Here is a 24,302-nt window from a genome sequence, read left to right as displayed (position 1 = left end):
TGGAAATAAAGATACCAAAATGTCCACAGGCATATTTCTTTCTCTTTATTTTCCCTTCCTCTTTTTCTTGCTTTATAATAATTTGGCTAAAGTTATTCAACTTAGTTGTTCCTCTAGTAAAATATTTTTTTTAAATAAGGGTATAGAAAATTAGGGCAAATATTTAATAACAATAATAAAAGTAAAAAGTGTTTATCTTAAACACAAACAATCCTGACCTCTCATGTTTGTGGAACCATAAAAAATAAAAACATTCTTAAAAGATGACAGCTTCACAGAATCATAGCATTTCAGAGCTGGAAGGGAATTCACAGATTCACTCCAAACTTTCATTGTAAAAAAAAATATACCACCACCACCACAACAAAAATGGTAATTAGGTGTGGTGAAGGATGAGTTAAGTAACCTTATTGTGGTAATCATCTCACAATATACACACGTATCAAATCATCATGTTATACAGTTTAAACTTACACAATGTTATATGTCAGTTATATCTCAATAAAGCTGTGGGGGAAAAGATACTCAAGTTCCTTCACTACCATGCAGCTAGAGTGATGAAGAATAGCAGTCAGGCCTCAGAAGTCCTAGACCAGTGTACTGTACTTCATTACTTGTTCCTGATTTTTTTTTTTAACCCTCAGCAAGCTTCTGGAAAACAGAAACTATACTGTCTGCCTTTTTTATATTTTCCACAGAATCAAAAGCAAAGAATATGAAATTTAGAGAAAGAAATCTCATTTTGCAGTTATAACGCTGCTGCACACTGGCTTTATGCAACTCCAGCAAGTAACTTTCAGAACCTTTGTTTACTCATCCATAAAATGATGAAACACGCAACTGGTCACATTATTATAAAAGTCAAATGATTCTGAATACTTGAAATTTTCATTCATTATAAAATCCTATATAAACATGAAATTTCCCTTATTGCTAATAGCTAGCTAAGAGGCAAAAATAGTTTCTTAAAACTTACGGTCACATAAGAACTAGGAAGTTCGGTAGGGGAAGAAAGGGATAAACAAAGGGGGGGTAATCAGAAGGGGGAATGAAACATGAGAGACTATGGACTATGAGAAACAAACTGAGGGCCTCAGAGGGAAGGGGGGTGGGGGAATGGGACAGACTGGTGATGGGTAGTAAGGAGGGCACGTATTGCATGGTGCACTGGGTGTTATATGCAACTAATGAATCATCGAGCCTTACATCGGAAACCGGGGATGTACTGTATGGTGACTAACATAATATAATAAAAAATCATTAATTAAAAAAAATTTAAAAAAAAAGAAAAATAAAGTAAAATAGTTAGAAAAAAAAATAAAATAAAAAGAGCAAAAAAAAAAAAACTTACGGTCAAAGGAATGTACTGAACAAAGGGGGAAAAAATGAAATGCATGACTTTGACAGGTTTAAGATCTGGAGCTAAAAGCAAGGAAGTGAAGTAAAATTAAAATTTTAATTGAAAAATCAAATTTTAATTCACTGCCTAAAATTAAACATAAATCTACCATCCTTACATGTTAGTTTATTCTTTCATAAGAAAAAGAATTCCCCTGAACATAATGCCATGATTTTGAGTACAAAATGAGAAAGTTATCCTAAAAAAGCAGTATTTAAATCCCAAATTAACTATAAGGAGGTATTGTTTTAACGTGTATTTTAACATAAAAGTAAAACATTAACTTGCAGGAGAGAACTCTTACAGTGTTCTGGGCACTTGCAGTGCCCATACTCCTCAGGAAAGTAGCTTGTGCAGGTCCTTACACGTGGTTCACCAAACTTCAGGTCATACAGGACCTTGAGACCTTAGCCACAACTGATTAGATTGGGGAAACAATGCTAGGTCAAAAGAAACCACACCAAGTGTGTCACCAGTGGCCCATGACATTGTCTTGCACAAGAACTGCCCAAAATTGTTACTGGCAGGGAAGTGGCAATAAGCAGAAACCTTCAAACAAAAGCAGCAAGAGAAGAAACAATGAGTAAGTGAAAAGGAGAATGAGAGTTAACCACAGTGGCGGAAGAAAAAGTAGGAGGTAGAGATGCAAACACACAGAGCCTGAGTCACAGAAAAGCACGAATGCTGATATGCTACTACAGGCCAAGCAATGTCTTACTGTGCAGGCATGTCACACTGTTGCAGGATTCCTCTTTGGCTGTTAGGACAGGTTTTCATGCATCCTCACTGCTCCACATGCTCTTAAGCAGCTATCCCTGAAATACCCTGAAAGTATCTCTTCTCTATCTGAAAAAGACTAAGACATCCAAACTCTTCTCACATGCTATATTTCTCAAGTTGTTATAGGAGAGATGTGTAAGTATATTTTAAAATTTTTTTCGTATACCATGTATGTTTTGTTCAGAAACATATGCTACATATTTAGAAAAAATATTAAAACTGGGGCACAGACTAAGGAAAAGATCATTTTACTCATTTCTTAAATATTTAACTGTTGGGCATATAATGCTATGCTAAGGCTTGAGATTCAAATATTAACAATATATGATCACAGCCCTTAAAGAGCTCAGTCTTAAAAGAGAGTATGAAGAAGGTAAAGGCTATGCAGAAAGTACTATAATGAAATTATCTATAGGATTTTAAAGGAATCAAAAAATGAAAAATATTCTGCTTTGCCAGAGGCTCTCACAAAAGAATTGACACATCAGTTAGAATCTGCTGAATGACAAGAACATTCTGAGTTAGAGAAAAAAAGAAAATGTGCAAAGAAATAAATGTGAGAATTTCTAGCAAAAGGCAAAGCTGATAAAGGCAAGCAGAGGCCCTATCATGAAAGGGCTTACATGCCATATTGAGGACTTGACACTTCATTCTATTTCTTGTTAAGAAATTAATGAATAATTTTATCAGGAGAATAAAATAATCTGATGTTTGTTTTATAAAAAAGATGAGACGTGAGTTTTCTATTTTCACTATGGCAGATTAGGTTGTTAGCTTACCACTGAAAACAACTAAAAGTGTTGTATGACATGTAAAAAATGTCCAAAAAGCATCAAAGAAGTGATAGAACACAGAAATACCAAGCTAAAAGTGAAGCGCACAGGAGAATCCAGAGAGAAAAGAAGCAAATCCACTTGTAATCTGAGAACAGTTGCTAATCTTAGAAAACTACATACTACATCTTGACAGCCTCAGAGGCCAAGTGGAGTAGACACTTAAAATTGATTAAATTTAATGTTGTTCTTGGACCGATAGTGATTTCTGATGCCATGCAGAAACAAAACCAATCTTCTCTGAAGGACTCAAATATTCTCAGAAATAACTTCTTAAAAAAGAAAAATGCCTAGCACACAGCAAAAGATAATCAGGCACCCAAAGAAATTGAACTCCATTAGACAAAACAGGCAAACATACTACAAAAATAAACATACCCACAAACACTACAAATACTGTACCTCCCAGAGTCAGGTAACAGAAAACCTCAGCAGAATACATACAACAAAGTAAAAGTCTGAACACAAGAAATAGGATAGGTCATACAGCATTTCAGGAAAATAAAAACAGAACTTCTAAAAATAAACATTACCAAAATTTAGCAAAATAATAATATACTAGTTTAACCACAGGTTATAATTGGCTAAAGAAAGAAATAATGAAATGAAAATACAATCAGAAAAAAGTCCAGGAAAGAAGAAAAAAAAAAAAACCCACAGATTAAGGAAAAGTGAATTAAAACGACTTGGATGACAAAGAAAGTTGAGCATACATTTATCAGATTCTAAAGACAAAGGAGAGAGAGAATGATATATATTTGAAGAAATCATGGCTTAGAATGGATGAAAGAGAGAAATTCACAGATAGAAAAAGAAAACTAATTACACTTGAGACAAATAAAAAAGAACCACATTCTGAAACTGAAGGGAATCAAAAAGAAGAGACTATCCTAAAAGAGGCCAGAGGAAAACTATAGATTACCTGCAAAAGTCCAAACAGATTGAAAGGTTTTCAACAACTAAAATAGAGGGCAGAACATAATGGAATGATATCTTCCAAGTGTAGAAAATAATAAGAAAAGAAAGAAAGAGAGAAAAGAAAAAAGAAAAGAAAAAAGAAAAGAAAGAGAAGGAAGGAAGGAAGGAAGGAAGGAAGGAAGGAAGGAAGGAAGGAAGGAAGGAAGGAAGCGAACGAACCAACAGGTCAAAAACCAACTTTTAAAATGAGCAAAACATCTGAATAAGAGAAGATATACAAATGGCTAATAGGCATTATAATTAACAGTCTGTTTCTTGGTTTGTCTCTCTCCCCTTTTCCCTTTGCTCGTTTGTTTTCTTAAGTTCCACATATGAATGAAATCATATGGTATTTGTCTTTCTCTGATTAATTTTGCTTAGTATTATATTCTCTAGCTCCATCTATACTATTGCAAATGGTAAGAGTTCATTCTTTTTGTGGCTGAATAATATTCCATTGTGTTATATATATCACATCTTCTTTATCCATTCATTGACTGATAGGCACTTTGGTTGTTTCCATATCCTGGCTATCGTAAATAATGCTTCCATACACACAGGGGTGTAGGTATCCCTCTGAATTAGTGTTTTTGTTTTCTTTGGGTTAATACACAGTAGTGCAATTGCTGAATGATAGGGTTAATTCTATCTTTAACTTCTTGAGGAACCTCCATACTGTTTTCCACAGTGGCAGCACCAGTTTGCATTCCTACCAACACTGATAGTTACCAGAGGGAAGGTGGGGCGGGGGGGTTAAATAGACGATGGGGATTAAGGAGTGAACTTATTGTGATGAGCACCAAGTGATACATGGAATTGTTGAATCACTGTATTATATACCTGAAACTAATAACACACTGTAAAAAAAAAAAAAAGTAAAATTATTTTTAAAAATGGCCGATAGGCACAATAAAAGATGCTCAATATCGTTAGTCATTAGGGAAATTCAAATTAAAACAACCATGAAGGGTGTGCCTGGGTGGCTCAGTCAGTTAAGAATCTGCCTTCAACTCAGGTCATGATCCCAGGGTCCTGGAATTAAGCCCCACACTGGGCTCCCTGCTTAGTGGGAAGTCTGCTTCTCCCTCTCTTTCTGCTCTTCCCCCGGCCCTCTGCCCGCTCATGCTCTCTCTCTCTCTCTCTCTCTCTCAAATGAATAAAATCTTTAAAAAATAAATTTAAAAAATTAAAGAGAAAATAAAACAACCATTATACCCAATAAGATGGCTATATTAAAAGAAATGTTGTAAGAAATAAAGAAATTGAAACTTTCATAAATTGCTGATAGGAATGGAAAATGGTACAGCTGCTTTGGAAAACAGTTTGGCATTCCTCAAAAAGTTTCTTTTTCCACAAATTGAGAAATAATTGACATATCACATTGTCTAAGTTTAAGGTTGTATGCATATTAATTTGATATATCAAAATATTAAACAAGTAGCAGGGGCATTGATTTAATAAGTGTTAATACAGATATATCAGTATTTCATTCCTTCTTTTGACTGCATTTATAAAACAAAGAAAAAAACTAAAGCATAGAAAAATAAACAAGAATTATTTCAAACCAAATAACTACAGAAAAAGTAGTATTATTTAAAACAGAAAGGCCTGATTAGTACTGGTGGTTTTACATAACAACCGGAAAAACTAGGAGTCTTGTAATCAATCAGCACCAATCTCTAATGATCTCATATAATAACTAGAAGAGGAGTCCACCACTAGTCACACACAACATACAACTAAAAAGTTCAACACTACATTCAAAACTGATTATCTGAACGTCCCAAAGAAAACAGATCTACACTGAACAGAACAAGATTTAGCATCTAGCAGCCAAAAATACTCTACCTGATTTTGTAAATAAAATTCTATCGAAACACAGCCAATTTAACTATAACATAGTTGAATAGTTGCAACAGAGATATGGTAGCCCAAGAACCTAAAATATTTACTACATGGCCACTTACAAAAAAGTTTGCCAATTCCTGTATAGATAACTCCTTCTAGATGAATCTATTAATTATATATTAAGACACATTTTTTGTTTTTTCAACAAAGGCAATCTAGTAACAGTGAGACAAGCAATGAACTACAATTCAAAGCAATGAGATACCCAAAACTAAAAATATTTCTGAATATACGAAGTTTTAAAAATGCACAACCTAAACAAAATGCAGAGATGAATATCGTATGATGTAACAAGTGAAACTTAATTATGAAAAGTACCTCAGGCTAATAAGCAGTTACTCAGGCATAAATCAGACTATTAAACCAGGTGCCATGCCATAACCACAAATAAATTAACTGAAGAACTTTGCTGATGGGAAACAAAATTTTTTGTTTGGATACTGTAAGACTGTTATAATCCTGAAGGAAGAAAATAGTAATAAAGAAAAAAGAATTAAAAACTGGAATAAGATTAAGAAGATACATATTCCAAAAAAACAAATCAATGGTATTTGCACTTCTGTTACCAGACTTGGTCTGAATGTAATCAATACAGTATGTTACATGTTTTGCAATCTGCTCTTGAAGATGTTTAAAGCACTTAAGAAACTATATCAACTATCTTCATGACTACAGCTTTGTAATATAGCTTGAAATCCGGAATCCTGATGCCTCCAGTATTGTTTTTCTTCTTTAGAATGGCTCTGGCTATTGGGGTATTTTGTGGTTCCATATAAATTTTAGGATTGTTTGTTCTAGCTCTGTGAAAAATGCTGATGGTATTTTGATAGAGATTGCATTAAATGTGTAGATTGCTTTGGGTAGTATAGACATTTTAACAATGTTTGTTCTTCCAATCCATGAGCATGGAATGCTTTTCCATTTCTTTGTGTGCTCTTCAATTTCTTTCACAACACAAAAACAGACACATAGATCAATAGAACAGAATAGAGAACCCAGAGGTGGACCCACAACTATATGGTCAACTAATCTTCAATAAAGCTGGAAAGAATATCCAATGGACCCACAACTCTATGGTCAACTAATCTTCAATAAAGCAGGAAAGAATGTCCAATGGAAAAAAGACAGTCTCTTCAACAAATGGTGTTGGGAAAACCGGACAGCAACATGCAGAAGAACGAAACTGGACCACTTTCTTACACTATACACAAAAATAAATTCAAAATGGATGGAAGACCTTAATGTGAGACAAGAAACCATCAAAATCCTAGAGGAGAACACAGGCAGAAACCTCTTTGACCTCAGCCACAGCAATTTCTTACTCAACACATCACCAGAGGCAAGCGAAACAAAGGCAAAAATGAACTACTGGGACTTCATCAAGATAAGAAGCTTCTGCACAGCAAAGAAACAAGCAACAAAACTAAAAGGCAGCCTACGGAATGGGAGAAGATATCTGCAAACAACATATCAGATAAAGAGTTAGGATCCAAAATCTACAAAGAACTTATCAAACTCAACCCAAAAAACACATAACACAGTTAAGAAATGGCAGAAGACATGAACACTTTTCCAAAACAGATGTCCAGATGGCTAACAGACACATGAAAAGACGCTCAACTTCACTCATCATCAGGGAAATATACATTAAAACCATGACGAGATACTATCTCACACCTGTGAGGATGGCTAAAATTAACAACACAAGAAACAACAGGTGTTGGCGAGGATGAGGAGAGAGGAGAACCCTCTTGCACTGCTGGTGGGAATGCAAACTGGTGCAGCCACTCTGGAGAACAGTATGGAGGCTCTCAATACGTTAAAAATAGAGCTACCCTCCGATCCAGCAATTGCACTACAACGTATTTAACCAAAGGATACAAACTACAGATTCAAAGGGATACATGCACCCCGATGTTTATAGCAGCGTTATCAACAATACCCAAACAATGGAGAGAGCCCAAATGTCCATCGACTGATGAATGCATAAAGAAGACTTGTATATGTATACAATGGACAATTACTCAGCCATCAAAAAGTATGAAATCTTGCCATTTGCAACAACATGGATGGAGCTACAGTGTATTATGCTAAGTGAGGTAAGTTAGTCAGAGAAAGACAAATCCATATGATCTCACCAGATGTGGAATTTAAGAAAGAAAACAGATGAACATATGGGAAGGGGGAAAAAAAAAAAGAGTGGGAAGTAAGCGATAAGAGACCCTTAACAAACAGAGGGTTGATGGACATAGGTGGGTGGGGATGAGCTAGATGGGTGATGGGTACTAAGGAGAGCACTTATGATGTGCACTGGGTGTTTTATGTAAGTGATGAATCACTGAATTCTACAGAAGCCAATACTGCACTGTACTTTAACTAAAATTTAAATTAAAAAATAATTAAAAAAAGAAAATCTATCAAATTTATAATTTTGTTTAAACGTTTAAAGAATTTGGTTAAGTAAGTTTGTTACCAGTTTTTAAATGTCTGGGGCAATAGAATTTCTTGAATTTATAAGTTCTGACTTATTACTTGCATAAGTAGTCTATAAACATTTAAAGAGGTAGTGATTATTTAATGTTAATGAATTACTGTTTAAGACAAACTAGAAATTTCTAAAATATAAGCGATGAGGGATGCCTGGCTGGCTCAGTCAACAGAGCATGCAACCCTTGATCTCGGGGTTCTAAGTTTGAGACCCACATTGAGTGCAGAGATTACTTAAAATCTTAAAATAAATAAATAAAATATAGGTGATGTGTATTCTCCATTCAAGAAAGCTCCCCAGATATTAAAAATTCTATCAAAAGTATTCACACTAAAGTCAAAATATAAGTGCAATGTGTAACATAAACCTAGGTGTGTTATAGACCAAACCAACATCCTCCAACTCATAGAAGCCTAAATCATTAAACACTTCTTTACTGTTAGGTTTTTAATAGATTTTGTGCTGGGAAAACTGGACAGCAACATGCAGAAGAACGAACATTAGACATTCTAAACATTAGAGGTCTTTTAGCAGCTGAAAAGTCACAGTACTACAAGAAAATACACAGAAAGAATCAAAAGATGGTAATATTAATTCTAGCTAAAGATGACAAATATGATATAAATGAATATAAAAACATTTTTTCTGGACAGAGCTCTAACTTACCTACAAAAGTTAAAGACATAATTTCAAGCCAAAAAAAAGTAACTATAATTTATATATAGCTTAATAAAAAGCTTAGTAAGACTTAGAAAGAAGCAATATTGAGAAAGATGAAATGTACAGTTACAGACCAAATTTGGAGAGTTAGAGGGGGCAGGAAGTTGAGAAAATTTTGTTGTACACTTAGGTGAATTATAGCTCAATAAAGCTATATTAAAAAAAAAAAACAGGTCTGAGGTAAGGTACTGAGAAAGTTGGAAAATCAGAGGAGATAGAAAAAAGAAAATGGACCATAAGGGTTTAGGATTTCAGTGGTGAATTGTATGGTCATGGGAGTAGATGGCTCAGGTAGAGCTCGGATGAAGATCATAACTAGAGTTAAGAAAGTCAAAGAGTGAGGACAGAATGATGGGTGGATTACTATGGGTACTAAAGCCAGAAACTATGATGTAAAGACTTTCACTGTAAAGATGACTGGGCCAGGTCTGTCTTTAGTGAAGAAGGAAGCTGACAGATACATGTCATAAGTAAGAAGGACAAAGAGAAATGGCTTAAATTAATCCTTTTAATGCACACTTTCATTGCCGTGCTCTGGATATGCCCTGCAAGCCTCCACCTCTCGCGCCTTTGTTACACTCTTCCGTCTGTAATTCCCTACTCTCATCCTAGCCTACCCAAATCCTACCTATCCTTTAAAACCCTTATCAATTGCATTCATTCTTAAAGATTTATTTCAAAGCTGTCAACAGCCTACTTCTTTGAGCCTATCTCCTTTCTTAAGCATTAAACACTTCATAGAACTATCCAATTGCATGCAATTTCTCTCTCCTGTGAATACTTATTGTTTCTTTATTTATTTTGGCATTTATGTAATCAGTATTTTATTAGGTCATTTTGTATAGTCATCGTATTTCCTTTAACCATGACATAAACTTTTTGAAAACAAGTACTATCTCACCCATCTTTGTATTCTCTGCTTTAACTAACACAATAGCTCTCACAGGAGATGTTCCAATGTCTTACTAAGAAAATCAGAGCTGCTTAGTTATCAATCCCTCATTGTCTTATCTACAGTCTTTATTTTCAAACAATATCGGCATTAAATCATACTATGCCTACCAACAATATGAAAAGAAAATTTTAAAAACCTACGGTTCACCTGGGTGGCTCAGTCAGTTAAGCATCTGCCTTTAGCTTGCGTCATGATTCCAGGGTCCTGGGATCGAGTCCTGCATCAGGCTCCCTGCTCAGCAAGGAGTCTGCCTTCCCTCTCTCCCTGCCGTTCCCCCACCCCCACTTGTGCTCTCTTTCTCAAATAAATAAAATCTTCAAAAAAAAAAAAACTTCATTATTTCCTTTATGGAGTCAATTTTCAAAAATCAATTCTATATAAAATAGCAACGAACAATAGAAAAATAGAATTTTTAAAAAATACTATTTAACAGTAACAAAACTGAAATCAAAATATGGCTGAAATTAAAGAAAACCTACATGCATGAAGAGATAACATATTTATGAGTTAGAAGATTCAATATTGTTAAGATGTCAATTCTCCCCAAATTCACCTACGGCTACAGTACATTTCCAGTCAAAATCCTAACCAGCTTTTCCCAGATGTCCATCGACTTACGAATGGATAAAGAAAATGTGGTGTATATATATATAATGAAATATTATTCAGCCAACAAAAAACCAAAATCTTGCCATTTGCAATGACATGGATTGAACCAGAGACTATTATGCTAAGCTAAATAAGTCAATCAGAGAAAGGCAATTATCATATGATTTCACTCATATGTGGAATTTAAGAAACAAAACAGAGGAGCACAGGGGAAGGGAGGGAAAAATAAAACAAGACAAAATCAGAGAGGGAGACAAAGCCATAAGAGACTCTTAATCATAGGAAACAAGCTGAGGGTTGCTGGAGGAAGAGGGGTGAGGGGAATGGAGTAACTTGGGAACTGGGTAATGGACATTAAGGAGGGCACATGATGTAATGAGCACTGGGTGTTATATAAGACTGATGAATCACTGAACTCTACCTCTGAAACTAATAATATGCTGCATGTTAATTATTTGAATTTAAATTTAAAAAACTAAAAACTAAAAAATGAATTTAAAAAAGAAAATAAGTTCATCAAATAAGTATCAGCCAGAGCTACGAGATTAGCCTTGAACAAAACTGACTTCATTCTAAGAACTTGAATTACCTTGCTTTTCATTGTAACATGGGTTTGTAATTCTAAAAGTACTTTTCTGTACTCTAGGAGTGAGACAAAATTATCACCAATATTCTCAATACTAAGAGAATGGGAAGAAATAAAAAATAAAATAAAAATAAAAATTACAAAACCTATCCTACAAAAAATAGAATGATAAAACATTATGTTAGAAGAATTTGTTTTTAAAAGATATTTATTTATTTATTTATTTATTTGACAGAGAGACATACAGCCAATGAGAGAGGGAACACAAGCAGGGGGAGTGGGAGAGGAAGAAGCAGGCTCCCAGTGGAGCAGGGAGCCCGATGCAGGGCCTGATCCCAGGACCCTGTATATTAAAAATACAAATGATACTAGAAAAAAAATCGTAACCAGCTTTTTAGTAGAAATTAGTAAACTGATTCTAAAATTCACAGCTAATTGCAAACATACTAAAATAGTATCCTTTTTCAAGATCATTTGGCTGAAAGAAGGCTTACTAAAAAGCTACAGCAATCAAGATAGTGTACTATTAATATAAAGGCAAAAGCTAGATCAACTGAAGAGAGTAAAAAGTCCAGAAATAAGCCCACGTATATAAAGTCAATAAATATTATGAAGGCAACAAAAAAATTCAACAAGGAAAGAAAAGTTGTTTTCAAGAAATGGTGTTAGCAATCCATAAAAGCAAATTTGATAATTTGGACTTCATCAAAATTTACAATTTTTCTGTTTCAAAAGACACCACTTAAAAATGAAAAGCAGGGGCGCCTGGGTGGCACAGCGGTTAAGCGTCTGCCTTCGGCTCAGGGCGTGATCCTGGCATTATGGGATCGAGCCCCACATCAGGCTCCTCCACTATGAGCCTGCTTCTTCTTCTCCCACTCCCCCTGCTTGTGTTCCCTCTCTCGCTGGCTGTCTCTATCTCTGTCGAATAAATAAATAAAATCTTAAAAAAAAAAAAATGAAAAGCAATAGACTGGGAGAAAGATTAACAAATCATTTACTGGGAGAAAACATTTGCAAATCATATATTGTAGTATAATATATTAAAAAAACTCTTAATTGGGTATTTATCTAAAGAAAACAAAAACACTAATTCAAAAAGATATATGCACCCCATGTTCACTGGCGCATTATCTGCAATAGCCAAGATGTGGAAGCAACCTAAGGGTCCACTGATAGATAAATAAAGAAGACATGGTGTACACACACACACACACACACACACACACACACACACACAGAGGAATATTATGCAGCCATAATAAAGAATGATAGCATGACATTTGCAACAATTTGGATAGACCTAGTGGGTATTACGCTAAGTGAAATAAGTCAGAGAAAGACAAATATCATATGATTTCAATTACATATGGAATCTAAAAAACAGAACGAATACACAGAAAAATCAGAAACAGACCCATAAATACAGAGACCACACTGATGGTCAGCAGAGAGGAGGGAGATGAGTGAAGGGGAGTGGGAGGTACAGCCTTCCAGTTATGGAATAAGTAAGTCACACGGATGAAAGGTACAGCACAGAGAATATAGTCAATGGTCATGGAATAGTGTTACATAGGGACAGATGGTAGTTATACTTGTGAGCACAGCATAATGTACAGAGTTGTTGAATCACTACGTTGTATACCTAAAACTAATGTAACATTGTATGTCAATTACTCATCAAAAAAAAAATTACAACAATAAGATAACCCAATTTTAAAATGCCTAAAAGATATGAAATAGACTGAGTAAACTAAAGAAGATATACTAATGGATTTTAGCTTACATTTTGTAAATGGCTAATGATACTGAGTACCGCACAAGAAACGGTACTCAGTATCATTAGCCATTTACAAAATGTAAGCTAAAATCCTAATGAGATACCACTGCACACCCACTAGAAGGCCCATAATCAAAAGAGAACAACAAGTGTTGGTAAGAATGCGTAGACACTGGAATCCTCCTACATTGCTGATGGGCATATAAAATAGTATAGGCACTTTGAAAACAATATGGCAGTTCCTTAAAAACTTAAACTTACCATAAAACCCAGTAATTGCATTTTTAGAAATCTACCCAAGAGAAATGAAAGCACAGGTCCATGCAAATACATGTGAGCAAATGTTCATAGCAGCATTATTCATAAAAGTCAATAACTAGAAATAATCCAAATATCCATCAACTGGTGAAGGGATGAACAAAATGTGTTACATCCATAAAACAGAACAGAATTCAGCAATTTAAAAAAAGAATGAACTACTGAAGACATTCTGCATCGTGGATGTACCTCAAAGGCATTATGCAAAGTGAACAAAGCCAGACACAAGACTATATCTTGTATAATTCCATTTATATGAAATGACCAGAAAAAGCAAAGGAACAGAGACAGAAAACAGATTAGTGACTGCCTAGAACTGGGAGTGGGAATAGGTACTGATGGCTGGAATAGACTGAAGGTTAAAATCTTGCCTTTTGCAACAACATGGATGGAGCTAGAGAGTATAATGTTAAGTGAAATAAGTCAGTCAGAGAAAGACAAACACCATATGATCTCACTCATGTGAAATTTAAGAAACAAAACAAACAAGCAAAATGGGGGGAAAAGAGAAAGAGAGAGAGAGAGAGACAAACCGAGAAACACTCTTTTAGAGAACTGATCATTATCAGAGGGGAGGGAGAAGGGAGAGGGGGAAATAACCGATGGGGACTAAAGAGTACACTTAACACGATGAAGGAAAAAAAAAAATGAAATGATAAAAAAAGAATTCATGGGTTGAAATCCTAACCCATGGGACTTTGGGCAGTGATTAGGTCATACAAGTGAACAACTCATGAAAGGGATTAGTGCCCTTATAAAACAGACCCGAGAAATCTCTCCTGCCCTGCCATTTGAGGACACAACAAGAAAATGACTATCTAATCATGATGAGCAACGAGTAATATATAGAATTATTGAATCACTACATTGTACACTTGAAACTAATGGAACACTATATGTTAGGTATACTGGAATTAAAATTAAAAACTTAATTAAAAAAATAAAAAAGAAAAGAAAATTATTATCTGCAACCCAAAAGAGGGCCCTCACTAGGACATGTCCAGGCTGGTACCCTGATTCAGCCTTCCAGCCTCCAGAATTGTGAGAACGAAATTTCTCTTTATAAGCCCCCCAGTCTATGATATTCTGTTATAGCAGCCCAAATGAAACAAGACAATGGCCTACAGACCTGAGGGATCTTTTTGTGGTGATGGAAATGTTCTCAAACTGGACTACAGCAAAGACATTAGTTATTTTAATAATATTCTATATGTCCAAAAGGTTAAGTAGATTAAGGGAAAGTAAGAAAAGACCTGAATCAAATTTCTACGGATGAAACAAAAATGTCTGAAATGAAAAATACACTGAATAAGATTAGGGGCAGAATAAACAGTACAGAAAAAATGATAAGTGAACTTGAAAACAAAGCAATAAAAATTATCTGAAACAGAACACACAGGGAAAAGAGGACTATGGGGAAAAAATGAACAGAGAATCCAGTGATCTGTGAGACATCCCTAAGGTGTCTGGAAGATTTGTAATTGCAGTCCCAGAAGGAAAGGGAGGAACAGAAAAAATATTTGGAAAAATAAAGGTCATAAAAATTACTAAATTCTAATCAAAAACTGAATTTCCCAAAAATGCACAAGCACTCCTATTAGAACAAGTTACAAGTTTGGGTTCCTTACATTTGGTTACAGCATAAATGTTAGGTTTCTTCCTATTCTCTATCGAACAAATAATTTCAAATCTTAACAAGTTAGTAAATTATTATACACTGTAATAATAAGAATAAAAATAACTCACTTCAATAATTTAGACTTGTATTCTTTTAAACTGTGTATCTTGGGGTGCCTGTGTGGCTCAGTCGGTTAAGCATCCAATTCTTGATTTCAGCCCAAGTCATAATCTGAAGGTTGTGAGATCCAGCTCCCCAACCCCATCGGGCTCTGCACGGGGCATGGAACCTGCTGAAGATTCTCTCTCTCCCTCTCTCTCTCTCTCCCTCTCAAAAACAAAAACAAAAAAAACCCTGCGTATCTTATTTTAAAGCTCTTAGTATTTTTCCCCTTTTCTCTCATATCCGCTTAATTTCTCAGAATTCATTCTCTTGAAATTTGTCCACTTATAAGAACAAAATGAATAATAAAGAAATGAAAAGCGAAAACCCACCTGAAGTCTTGCGAGTTGTGCAGTCCGGGCTACTATTTTATTGTATGGTTCCACGATTTTTGCTTTCATCCTAAAGGAAAATAAAGAGAGGAGTGACAATAAGATCATCTTCAAAATATCGATGGTTAAATTTCTTTCCATTCCACTTATTTACAAAATGAACAACGGTACCTATCAACAGCTCCCTGTAAAGCCCCAATTCTTGTCTGCATCATCTGAAGAACACCTAGGAAAACAAAATAGTTTCCATTACTTTACAAATTTACAAGGGCTCCAACTGGGGGGAAAAAATTATGTTAAAAGAAAAAATCATACGTGTACACATACCCATATACAGAAAAATGTCAATCTTTCTGCCACCATCATAACTTAAGCAACCAGTATCTTTGACCTGCACTATTTTTAAAGCTTCTAAGTAGTCTCCCCCTCCAATTCTTGTTCCTCTCAACAAGTCTCACAAATGGAAAGTGACTGCATAAGGAGCATCAGGTTTTCCGTTCTGGGTGATGAAAAAGTTCTGGAAATATACAGTAATGCTTGCACAACACTGTAAATATAATTAAGTACTAAATTATATATTTTAAAATGATTAAGTTTCATGTTCATGTGTATTGTACTACAGTCACAAAAGAAGCAGCCTTAGTGCTCTTTAAAGGTGCAAATTGTAGAACAATATTCCCTGCTAAAACCCTTTCATAGTCTCCCCTTCGCTTCCATGTCAAAACTGAAGTCCGCAGCTTGGTCTTCAAGGCCCTGCACCATCTGGAAATGGTATACTTTCTCTCTAACACTCAACTGCACCCAAAAGCTCCTACTAGATAAACCCCCACTACTCACCAAGCCTTGGCTTAACAGAAACAATTACTAAAAGATCCCCCAACTAATTTAGATTTTCTTGTTGTTTTCTTCTACGGCATACATTTCCTTCATGGCACTAATCACATTAGGTAATTACATATTCACTTGTATATCTGTTTAATGTTTTACTCTCTCACGAAACTGTAAATTCCTGGAGGTTAGGGAAAGTATATTTTTTAATCACTACTGTATGACCTGAGCCTAACTCAGACTAGTTCCAATGGCAATATTTGTTAAGTTAATTATATGATAGATAAGTAATACACATCGATAGCAAGGATAGTATGATAGCCTTTACTCTCTAAATACACAACATGATGGTTAACTTCTTACAAAGCTATAAAAATATTTTCAGGAAGATAGATCTTAAATTTTACAATTTTATATACCTGAAAATAAGCTTTCAATATTACAGTTTTAATTATTCTGAACTCCACTCATTAAAACTCAGTTTTCATATTTAACTGGCATAGTTGTAGTTTCAAAACATAGTATTTCTAAATAAACTTCGGTACAGAACTCTGTCATATTAGATGAAGTAATATTAGAACTAATAAACATTATCAGATACAATTGTACTTTAGTATGGCTCAGTCCAATAGAATCCTTTTGGGACCAGAGGATTCCCATTTTTCTGCTGGTTTTATGGTTCTTGACCATAAACCTCCAGGAATGAATTGCCCTTACTTGTTATCATCACATCCTTATATCTTATTCTCTCCACAACCCACTCTCAAATAGACGTTCATACACACTCCACCAAAATAGATCTTATCAAGGTTACCAGAAATCCCTGAGGTGCCAAACTCTATTGTCAGTTCTGTCTTTATCTTGCTCAAATTCTCTGAAATTCACAACATAGTTAAACCACTCCCTCCCTAAAACACTTTTTTTCCTCTGGGCTTCCAAGTTACCACACTCCCTGGGTTTCTTCCTATTACATTAGTGGCTCCTTCTCTGCTAGAGTCCTCCATGCTGGAGTACTCCAAGATTTTATCCTCAGTCAGTTTCACTTCTCCATCTACAGCGTCTCTTAGGGATTTCACCCAATCCCAATGTTTTAAACACTACCTAATAAAATACCAATTTTATATACACACATCCACACATATATACACATATATACATAGATTTTATGTCTGCCTACCTATGTATATATACACACACACACAATCTCTAGACCTTAACTTTCTTATGTCAAATTTAAGATGCCCAAGATAACTTCTGTCCCACCCCTGCCCCATCAAAATTATAATCCTCTCCATTCTAACCCATCTCAGTTACCCATACCATTATCTATCCCATTTTTCAGACTAAAATCTTAGGAATCACACTTGGTGACTTTTTTCCCTCAGCCCTATAATCTCCCATCGACAAACCCTATCAGCTCTGCCCCCATTTTGTCCCACCCACTTTCCTCTCTCACATCTACCACTCTAATCTGAGGCACCATCAACTCTACTCTTCTAGTATCTTCTAAACTGGTACCCCTGATTCTACTTACTTTCCTATAGAGCCATCAGAGAAAACTTTTTAGAGCATTAGTCTTATACATCATACCCCTAATAAAAACCCTCCAATGGTTTACCACTGCCTTTAGAATGAAAAATCAAAATTCTTTTCCAAGAATTTCATCTACAGTTCTTTCCCTCATTCATTAAATTCCTCTCATAATGGCCCTTTTTCTGTCCCTCATACATCCCAAGCTAATTCCTACCTTCCCGTTTATTGGTCTCTCAGCTTACACCAAGTCTTCTCCCACTTTTCACGTGGCGGCTTTTCCCACCATTCAATTCTCAGCTCAAATGTCATCTTCTCAAAAAGGCCTCCCCTGACCATTCTAGCTAGTAAGGGACTCTCCTTCCTCCACCCAATCATCCATTTTATTTTCTTTGTGGGACTTAAAAATATCTGAAGTTTCCCATTTGTATATTTGCTTTGTCTGCTTCCCTGCATTAGAACATAAGTACCATAAGAACAGTGATTCTGTCTATTGTTCATAGGTGCCTGGTACCCAACAAGTTCTCAGCTACTGTTTGAGTGAACAAATGAATGAAGGAATGAGGGTATCTCTTTTCAATAAAATAGGGTTAATTAAATATACCTCTAAATCCCATAAGAACAGGGACTCTGTTATAGCTGTCTGGAACCTAACAAATCCTCAAATAATATTTTAATAAATGAATGAAAATGAGGAGGGGGCAACTTTTAATAAAACAGATTCTATAAATGTACTACCAAACTACTTACATGGCAAAAAAAAAAAATTCAATATTTGGGGGAAAAAGCAGATGTAGCAGAAGCTGGAATAATATTCATTTTCAAATACAGATCACACTTATTTTTCAGCATCTCAACATTCTAGTAAGCACTTAGAAATACACATCATGCCAAAATGAATACTAATTCATGCTTTGATGTTTTATGTTCAAATAATCCAGAGAAGATGCTTAGATTATGATAAGAACTCAGAGAAGGCAGTCTTTGTACTTCATATACTCATTCAATAGACAGGCATTCTAACTCAGTTTAACAATATATTTTAAATGTTATAATCACTGAAAAGCATTTTGGGGAAAACGAGCACAATATAGGCCTAAATGCGTATAAGAAAACCACAACGAGAACTATTTCTGTTGTGATGATTCATCTACACCTAAATACACTCAGAATCAATGTACTACCAGTCATCCTTATGGGTTTTACAAATGAAAAAATCACTAATCATTTGTTTAAAAAAAATCACCATTAAAACAGGATATTATTTACTTGCTTACAGAAACACATAAAATATTATGAGATTAAAAATAGTTAATTTCCAATAGGAAGTGGTCAGTACTCAGTTTTCCCAAGAACATAGTCTGATATCAAATGACAAACTACTATTCCCTCAAATACTAAGTTCTTCATCAGGATGTCTAGGAAACAGTATACATGCTGAGAATAAGTTAATACCTTTGACTGCATAAGAAATACTGGGGGAAGCATTAAAGAATATTACATCCCAGAAAGCAATATCCTTCTCCTCAAGAATTTGATCAACATAGGGATAATCACTTAGTTTTCTTTTAATATAAGGATTAATAATAGTAATCACAACACAAGTGATAATGTAAAACATGATATTAACATTCCATATTTATAAGACGTTTAATTTAATGAAGAGAGAATGCAAAATTCATAAAAGATTTAGCCAATCAAAAATAATAAGACTCATAAAAATAAAAATCCAATATATTATTCTTTTTTTTAAGATTTTATTTATTTGGAGAGAGAGAGAGGGAGCGCTCGTGCACACGTGTGCAAGTGAGGGGAGAGGGAGAGCAAGAATCTCAAGTAGACTCTGCACTGACCACAGAGCCAGACTTGGGGCTTAATCTCACAAGCCTAGGATCATAACCTGAGCCGAATCAAGAGTCGGACGCTTAACCGACTGAGCCACCCAGGCGCCCCCAATGTATTATTATTCTATTGTACTTTCATTGAAAAAATTTTCAAAGAAAGCCAAAAATAAGGAAAGTATTTAAGCCTACTTCCACTATTACTCACTCTGGTGGTACTGACGTTTTTATTAATTAACAATTTTCTGTTAATTTTATGGAGGCACTAAATATGTGCCAGAAATTGTTCTAACCATTTTTCTAATTCACTTAGCCCTCAAAATAACACCATATAGGTACATTTTAATACTCCTCCTTTATACATGATAGGGAGGCACACAGAGGTTAAATAACTTGTCCATAGTCACATATCTATCAAGTGGCAAAGCAAGGATTTGAACCCAGATAGTTTAGCTCAGAGGTCAACAAAGTTTTACTAAAGTTTTGTTGGGACACAGCCACAATCATTTACATATTATCTGGCTGCTTTCACTCTGCAACAGCAGAGTTTAGTAGTTGCAACAGAAATGGTATGGCCTGCAAAGTCTAAAATATTTACTACCTGATCCTTAACAGTAAAAGTTTGCCAATCGCTGGTCTAGCTCAATCTAATTTATAGTACTTAGTGAAACAAACCTTCCAAAGACTCAATCCCAGTTGCTTGCGCTAGTAAATCTTCATGTCTTGCAACAACCTGAAAATCAAGAAGTTGCTGTATTAGGTATTTTTCTTTGTAACCACAAGGTAGATTAAAGGTCTCTCTCCATATAGGAAGGCACAAACACTAACACAGAAGGAAAAAATACAGGTGATAAAGGTATACTTGAGATGAGTTATTAGCAGAAACACAAACATACTTACAGTTGAACATAGAGCTGAAGAAGACACGGCTTTTTCACCAGCCCCTTGCTTCCCTAATGGGAAGTGCAGGTCAAGTTGTGCCAAAATTGAAAAACTAAACAAAACAAAAAACCCCCAAACCAGCTAATTTTTGCCATGCTGTTACACGCTTTCCCTGTAAAAATGTTTTTAAACATTAGGTCCTCTTAGTTCTTGAATTCAGCATATTCTAATCAGAAAAGATAAAGCAGATCAGTACCCACCTATCCCTGAACATCTCTGCTTTCAGTTTCCCAGGGTCACGGTAAATCCTCTTCCCTGCTCAAGACTGACTTTTTAATGAAAATTAGGGCAGTGTGAAGGATCACATCAAAAACCCAAAAAGCTTAGGAGTTAAAGACCATATGCAAGAGATTCCTAGAAAATCAAGATATCAGGCAAATCTTTAGAATAATGCAAGAATCCTTCTCATTTTGTACCTTTTCAATTCCAATGAATAAGAAGCTTCCTATCTAGGCTGGAAACTGAAGCTCCTAGTCAGCAAGGAGTCACTCACTGGAACCCCTACATCCTCCACTTGGTCCTGTTTCAGATACCACTGTTATTCTACCAAGTCCCTTTCTATCACATCCATCTAAAAAACTATGACTTTTGGTCTCCTAGGTCTGTTAAGATGGCCAGAACATGTCTGAATTCTCCCCAGTCCACTGATATGGTCATTGATGTGTCCATCCTAACAAGACTAATTTTAATTCTCTATTCTTCTTTTTCCTGTGTCAAGTATAGTTTGGAAATGTTGAAACTCCTAAAACTAGACTTTCATGAACTCCCCTGCAGCCAGCTGGATAAATTTCAAAAGAGATCTGAAGACAGAAAAGAAAGGAAAGCTATCTTCCTATTACTGTTTCAGCTAGTAATGAGCAACGTCCTGAGACCTGAAAATTTAGAGATGGTTGGAAAAGCCGTATCAATCATTTTAGAATTTAGTTACCAGATACCCCGAGGCAGAATTTTAGCAGTGGCATGGGAGCTAATGGCTGGAGCTTCCAGGCCTCCGCACTGCATTTATGAAGGCAGATCCTTCAACTCAGTCCACTGGCTGATTTCAGAAGCATCCAGTTCTCTGTATTAAACAGCTTCCTGCTTTAAATACCTAGAGTGGTTTCTGTTTCCTGTCCTAAGCCCCAACTAATACATATTCATCACATCTTTTGTTATTTTAGTCATCTCATGATATTAAAAAAAAATTATGGATTTGGTTAGCATTATCCCAATTTTGCTTCTGCAGAAAAACAATTATAGCGGGTTCGGATCTCATACTAGGCCTCTACTTCATATCCCAAACTACTGTAAGTGTAAATTTGTCCCCTGTAAGAGATGTTAAATAAATTTTTAGTTTTTATTGATTCCTGAAAAGAAGGTACTGCATGCAAGGAATAAAGAAAATAAAAAAAAGAATGAAATCTTGTCACTTGCAATGACGTGGATGGAGCTAGAGAGGATTATGCTAAGCAAATTAAGTCAGAGAAAGACAAATACCTTATGATTTCACTCATATATAGAATTTAAGAAACAAAACAGATGAACATTGGGGGTAAAAAGAGAGAGGCAAACCAGGAAACAGACTCTTAAATATAGAGAACAAACTGAGGGTTGCTGGAGGGGAGGTGGGCGGGGGATGGGCAAGATGGGTGATGGAGATTAAGGAGTGGACTTGTGATGAGCACTGGGTATTGTATATGAGTGATGAATCACTAAATTCTACACCTGAAACTAATATTACATCATATGTTAACTGGAATTTAAATAAAAACTTGAAAGAAAGAAAGAAAGAAAGAAAGAAAGAAAGAAAGAGAAAGAAAGAAGGAAAATACGAACCATAAAAAAGAATTTCAGGTGGCTATTATAAAAAGCCACCCCTAAGAACCCTAGGCAGAGTTAAGTGCATTCTCCCCTGCTTTTATGAATGTTTTGTACTATTCTAAATAAAACAGACATCACTTGCCTGTCATTATTTCTCTCTGTATCTGCCACTGGTCTGTGAGTCCTTGGAGAGCTGGGAAATATGTTCATTTTTCTATCCCCACAGCCTAACGTGAATCCTGACGATTAAAATATATAATTAAATATATTATTAAAATATATAATATATAATTAAAGTTAAAGTGACCTTGGAAGTCATCCCAGTCCTAAGCTACTCTTCTCAGTTGACAAAGTACAACACAAAAAAATTTAAGTGAATATGTCTCATGTCATAACAGATCTAAGTTTCCTGGTAAACATTCCACATACTCATGCATTTGTTCATTCATTTAAATATTTATTAAGTGCCTACTCAACAAATAAAAGCCAAAACTTTACTAAAAAACTCCCTATAAAATTTATAGAATTGTAGAAAAGGAAGAAACCTTCAAGATCTTCCACTATAATTTCTTTCTCATTCCAATCCATTTAATAGATTTCTTTTAAAAGCAAAACTCAAAGATGTTAAGTGACAGGAAAGGTACCAGCACAGCTGAGATTAGGACCCATCGCCTAATTCCCCATATTGTTCTTTGTACCACAAATTTATCAACTTTCTATAATTTCAGCAAATGTTACACTTTGTGTTCATAAAGTGGGAAGTGCCAATATGAACACACCAATTTTTCTTATTCACACTGTTCTACTACCAAAATTCCATTTTGTATTACTTTTATCAAAGGCTTCCTAATTTTCACCCACCTATATTCACCACACATCCTTTAAGGTGGTGAAAACAAAGTATGAACAAAAGCTTTTGGAGAGAGGGGTATATTAGTTTTTCAACTAACAAAAAGTAGTTTACAGAAAACTTTTCAATAATATACTTTGAAAAATAAGACACTGGTAAGTTACACATTCGCTCATTTAAATATGCATTTAGATTAAATAATAAAAGGATAACAAGTGATAAATTATCGCTTTAGGTTGATGAATCCAGATGATCCAGAAGATTGGAAATACCTGTAGGTGTAGTTCTTTATCCAACTGACTGATTCCTTGGGCAAGTTTTGCTAGTTGTTCAGCAATTACAGCTTGATGAATAGACTGGGAAGTATAAGTCTTTACATCAAAGTCTTCATGTAAAAAATCACTGTAACACTCTAAGGGAAAATATGAAGAAAAGTCTTTACTTATTAATTGCACTGCACTAAACCACAGATAGCAAACAAGAGAACAATTATAGATATAACATACTTTGGCGACTTTGGGAAAAGTCTTTATTAATTGGACTGCACTAAACCATAGATACAAGAAAACAATTATAGATATAACATACTTTGGTGTCTTTTTATACACCAAGAACTGCTGTAAATGAGAAGAGATTGGTAACATTCACTAAGAGCTTACTGGGGGCTTGGCACTGACCCATGCACTTTAAACATATTAACTCATTCAATCCTCACACAACCCTGCTGGAACTATCATTTCCCCCATTTCACAGATGAAGAGACACGTAAAGACAGGGCATGCAACGTGTCCAACCTGTCTTAGATTTGAATCCAGGCTGCAGAGCCCACACTCTGAACCCCTAGATTATACTGCTAAAAGTTAACTTTTACTAGTGGGTCGAAAGGAACATATTGAGTAAAGATTAAAAATTAACTACTAAGCATAGCCTTTAATGCAAGAAAACCAGGTCATTGACAATGACAACAGGCAAACTGACTATATTTGATATGTATGGTCTCCAATATCTCTATATCAATGCACAAATGTTGTCATAATAAAGTGAATCTGGAATTTTAACAGAAATA

The 24,302-nt window shown here is 35.1% G+C and overlaps 1 protein-coding gene across 1 annotated transcript in view; it reads right to left on the bottom strand.

Moving 5' to 3' along the window:
- Nucleotides 1-24,302, bottom strand: part of COG5 (component of oligomeric golgi complex 5) — a 276,905-nt gene that overhangs the window by 247,933 nt on the left and 4,670 nt on the right. The window contains exons 2-5 of the mRNA XM_026513363.4: nucleotides 23,509-23,648; nucleotides 20,320-20,377; nucleotides 15,617-15,671; nucleotides 15,446-15,515 (exon numbers count right to left, since the gene is read on the bottom strand). Coding sequence (XP_026369148.3) covers nucleotides 15,446-15,515; nucleotides 15,617-15,671; nucleotides 20,320-20,377; nucleotides 23,509-23,648 — 323 coding nt within the window. The remainder of the gene's footprint in view (nucleotides 1-15,445; nucleotides 15,516-15,616; nucleotides 15,672-20,319; nucleotides 20,378-23,508; nucleotides 23,649-24,302) is intronic.

Source organism: Ursus arctos, unplaced genomic scaffold (assembly GCF_023065955.2).
Source record: "Ursus arctos isolate Adak ecotype North America unplaced genomic scaffold, UrsArc2.0 scaffold_3, whole genome shotgun sequence".
Lineage (NCBI taxonomy): Eukaryota > Metazoa > Chordata > Mammalia > Carnivora > Ursidae > Ursus > Ursus arctos.
Note: the sequence above shows the minus strand (reverse complement) of the source record. Positions and strands in the feature narration are given on the sequence as shown.